This window comes from Mirounga leonina, unplaced genomic scaffold (genome assembly GCF_011800145.1).
Source record: "Mirounga leonina isolate KUSES-001 unplaced genomic scaffold, KU_Mleo_1.0 Mir_129, whole genome shotgun sequence".
NCBI classification, from domain to species: domain Eukaryota; kingdom Metazoa; phylum Chordata; class Mammalia; order Carnivora; family Phocidae; genus Mirounga; species Mirounga leonina.
Window position 1 is genome coordinate 14,459,367 of NW_023270323.1, and position 4,206 is coordinate 14,463,572.

Sequence of the window (4,206 nt, forward strand, 5' to 3'; positions counted from 1 at the left end):
TTTCACCAGAAGAAACCAAGATATTCTCATGTCCAGTTCAGTTGTTAGAGATACCTTGAAATATCACTTCACTCATCACTGCTTCAAGTGTACGGAGGTGTTCAGACCCCTAACAGATCCCGTGTGGTGCGGTACGCTGGTGTGTCACTGCTTTGAGCTGTATGAGCCCAGATGTCCCACATTCTGCATCGCTTGTCCAGAGATATACATTGCTTCTTGGCTCCTTCATATCTATAAAATTCTCTATTTCTTTAAAAAGAGAGAATATCTGAACTGAGCTGAGGACATCTACAAACACTTAGAACTCTTTCAAAACTGGGGCACCTGGGTGGCTCAGTCGTTAAGCGTCTGCCTTCGGCTCAGGTCATGATCCCAGGGTCCTGGGATCGAGTCCCGCATCGGGCTCCCTGCTCTGCAGGGAGCCTGCTTCTCCCTCTCCCACTCCCCCTGCTTGTGTTCCCTCTCTCGCTGTCTCTCTCTCTCTGTCAAATAAAATCCTGAAAAAAAAAAAAAAAGAACTCTTTCAAAACTTATTTCTATCATAATGGCATCAAAGCTGACCATGAATTTATAATCATTTTCTTTTTAATATAAGTCAATCTATTGATCTATTGCTAATGTATTGATCTTTGACAAAATACTTATTTCAAATAGAGTTGTACTTAAGTCTTGGATGATTCTGGTGTTCCTTGCAAGAAGCCGCCTGTGTTTGCTTTGTAAAATGAGATATGGGAGGTTTCATTTCCTTCGCAATATATGTTTGTGAAACAGTGTTCTTAGCCCTCATAATAGCAAAACAAAAAATTAAGATGCATTGAAAGTCTAGTATGACATGCGTATTGCCTTGTTGTTTTAAAATATGGGTTTCATTGTTATTCAGATATGGCAGGCCCCTAGAGCAGGAGACCATTGCCATTGACAAGATAGCTGTTTTGTTATATGTATCTGCTCAGGCTGCTACAGTCTGGGTGGCTTAAACAACATAAAATTCATTTCTCTCAGTTCGGGAGGGTAAAAGTCCACAATCAAGGTGCCAGCAGAGTTAGTATCTGGTGCAAGCTCTCCCCTTGGTGTGTAGACAGTCAGTGCCCTTCTCCCTGTGTGCTCACAGGGCCTTTCCTCGGTGCATGTGCACAAGGAGCAAAAAGAAAGAGAGGGAGAGAGGGAGAGAGGGAGAGAGAGTTTTCCGTGTCTTCTTACAAGGATACTGTCGGATACGAATCCTATCAGATCAGGGCCCCAGCATTATGACCTCATTAAACGTTACTTCCTTAGAGGTTCCATCTCCAAATACAGACCCACTGGGGACTAGGGCTTCCACATTTGAATTTGGGGGGGACACAAACATTCAGTCCATAACACACTGACGACCCCCAAGAGAAGGGGTACATCATACTGTGGGGTTGGGGGGTAGGGTCCCAAGGGAAGCACTGGGGTCTGTCAGGAGGCAGATTAAGTAAGAGGGAAACATGGACAAGAGCCTTTTGTGGGAAGGGGAAGGACCAGGTGAGGCAGGGTGGGCAGGGTTAGGATTGGCTCGTTTGAGTCAGTTCGGTGGTCTCTGGGACATAGGTGCTCTCCCTAGTTGTCTGGTACCTGGCCTGGGGTGATTAGGGCCAGAGGATAGTGGATAGTGGAGTGGGAGAGGGTACGTATGGGCTCTGAAGTGATTGGTTTGCATGTGAAATGTCATTTACCATCTCTGGGAAGTTCCTAAGCCCGGGAGGGGCAGCTTCTCCAGGGTCTGCAAGGACCCAGGTAGCACAGCCTCAAATAACAGAAACTAGAAGATGTGATTATTACAAAGTTTGCCCCACTTTCTTTTTTCCTTTAAAACAAGAAGTTTATTTAAACAACAAGACGCTTGACTTGAAGGGAAAACTATCTAGGATTCATTTCTTTTAGGGTAATTTATCCCTACTTAAAGACAGATTGCCCTACATGTAACAGCTACGTACAAAGAAGTTATAAAATTGTCCTTGGTTTTACAATGATAAATGAAAAACATTAAAATTCTCCAATCAAACAAGGTATGCAAGGATTTTTCTGTTGTTCTTTTTTTGTTAAACAGTGAGAGCAAAATAACTTACTGGAATATAAAGATAAGAGCTGACTGAGCATGCCACTAATGGAGAGAGGGGGGTATTTTCACAGAAGCAGTATTTTCCCCCATCCCATCTCCATTTGATGTCGATCAAAACATACCATGGGCCATTTAGTTAAAAAAAATGCAATACGCTTGTGCACATGCACAGTTACTTTATGTACAATAAAGGAATGGGGAAGGGGAAAAGGAAAGAATAGAGAAAACTATCCTGTAGTAGTCAGGATGTGCTGGAACCACATTGCGACTTTCTAATTGAGAATGTCTTCTTGGTCTGGAGGAACAGAGTTCTGGAGTAAAGTAGCAGGCTCCCTTTTTAGTAGACACCTCCCGTCTGCTGCTGGAACACATCCATTGTATCTTCATCCTCTATTTCCAACTGTCGTTCACAATAGGCTTTCATTAGTTTACTAAGTGGTGTATGGCTCTTAATCTTAAACTGCACCACAGAACCTTCCTGCCCCGCCACCTGCAAATTAATATGATCGTTATTCTCAGTCTTGACTCCTTCCTTGGGCTTTTCGTCGGCCATGGCGAGCGCCGAGTCTCCTCAGCTGCCGCTTCGCAAAAGAGGTACCAGGTCTGCACCGAACGAGCACACGAGGAGCACTTGCCCCACTTTTTAATGTTCTTATTCAAGCTAAAGAGCAACAGCTTCCATATTGATGTGTCTTCTAAAATACACAATTTTAACTTTAAAATGCCTATATTGGGAACATATTTTCTTATCACTAAACACCACACATATATCCCAAATTTGCTTTCTTTTAATGTGTTGACGTATTAGCTACTCATTGCGGCGTAACAAGTTACTTCAAAACTAGTGATCGAAAAGAACAAGCACTTATTATTTCACAGTATGTGTGGTCAGGAATTTGGGTGCAGCTTAGCCAGGTGGTTCTGGGTCAGGTTCTCTCCCGGGACAGAATCAAGGTGTCAGCCAGGGTCTCAGTCTTCTTGAGGCTGAGCGGGGAAGAATCTGCTTCCAAGCTCACGCACGTGGCCGTGGGCAAGTCTGAGTCCCTTGCCACATGGGCCTCTCCATGGAGCTACCACAGGTCAGAGCAGCTGGCTTCCTGCTGTACAAAGTAACCCGAGCGAGAGCAAGAAAAAACCACCCAAGAAGCCGGTCTTTTTATAACCTAATCTCGGAAGTGACATCCCATAACTTCTGTCATGTTTTGTCGTTAGAAATGGGATCATACTGGGTCCAGCTCAGTATGATCCTCTGCAAGGACCCAGGTAGCACAGTTTGCCCCACTTTTTTTTTTTTTCCTTTTAAACAAGAAGTTTATTTAAACAAGACGCTTGACTTGAAGGGAAAACTATCTAGGATTCATTTCTTTTAGAGTAATTTATCCCTACTTAAAGACAGATTGCCCTACATGTAACAGCTACGTACAAAGAAGTTATAAAATTGTCCTTGGAGTCTCCTCAGCTACCGCTTCGCAAAAGAGGTACCAGGTCCGCACTGAATGAGCACATGAGGAGCACTTGCCCAGGGGAAGGGAATTCATCAAGGGCACAAATACCAAAAGCAGGATCACTGAGGGTCACCCCCAAGGCCGCATATCACAATTGATAACTATGTTTCGATACAATTGCTTTTCCTTGCAATTCTTTGTATTTTATTTTTTGAATTTAAACACATTATTCTACAAATAGGTCCAAGGGCTTCTCTAGCTATACATAGCACGAATTGGTTAAGAGTCCCTGTTCCAGTGCCAGACAGATCTGGATTCAAACCCTGCCTCACCTCCCAGTCGTGTGGACCCTGAGCAATCACTTCCCCTTTGTGAGCATGGGTGGCCTCCAACAATAAAATGGAGATGATAATAGCCCGTCTCCCAGACCTGCTGTAGGGATTAAATGAGATCATGCGTATAAAACATGAAGATTCTGCCAGATTGTGTTAAGCACCGAGTAAATGGTAGCTTTTATCCACAGAGAAAAGAACGTGCCTGAATTTCACACATATGCATGCTTTTCTTTTTTTTTTTTTTAAGATTTATTTATTTATTTATCTATTCATGAGAGACAGAGAGAGAGAGAGAGAGGCAGAGGGAGATGCAGGCTCCCAAGGAGCAGGGAGCCTGATGTGG

The 4,206-nt window shown here is 43.6% G+C and overlaps 1 protein-coding gene across 1 annotated transcript; it reads right to left on the reverse strand.

Moving 5' to 3' along the window:
• Positions 1 to 2,360: 2,360 nt before the first annotated feature.
• Positions 2,361 to 2,636, reverse strand: LOC118010196 (small ubiquitin-related modifier 2-like). Its single transcript, XM_035004380.1, has one exon. The coding sequence runs from the start codon at positions 2,634 to 2,636 to the stop codon at positions 2,421 to 2,423; it is 216 nt and encodes a 71-aa protein (XP_034860271.1). The 3' UTR covers positions 2,361 to 2,420.
• Positions 2,637 to 4,206: the final 1,570 nt, after the last annotated feature.

Coding starts and splice junctions, on each gene's coding strand:
- LOC118010196 (XM_035004380.1), bottom strand. CDS start 2,636: ATGGCCGACGAAAAGCCCAAGGAAGGAGTCAAGACTGAGAATAACGAT.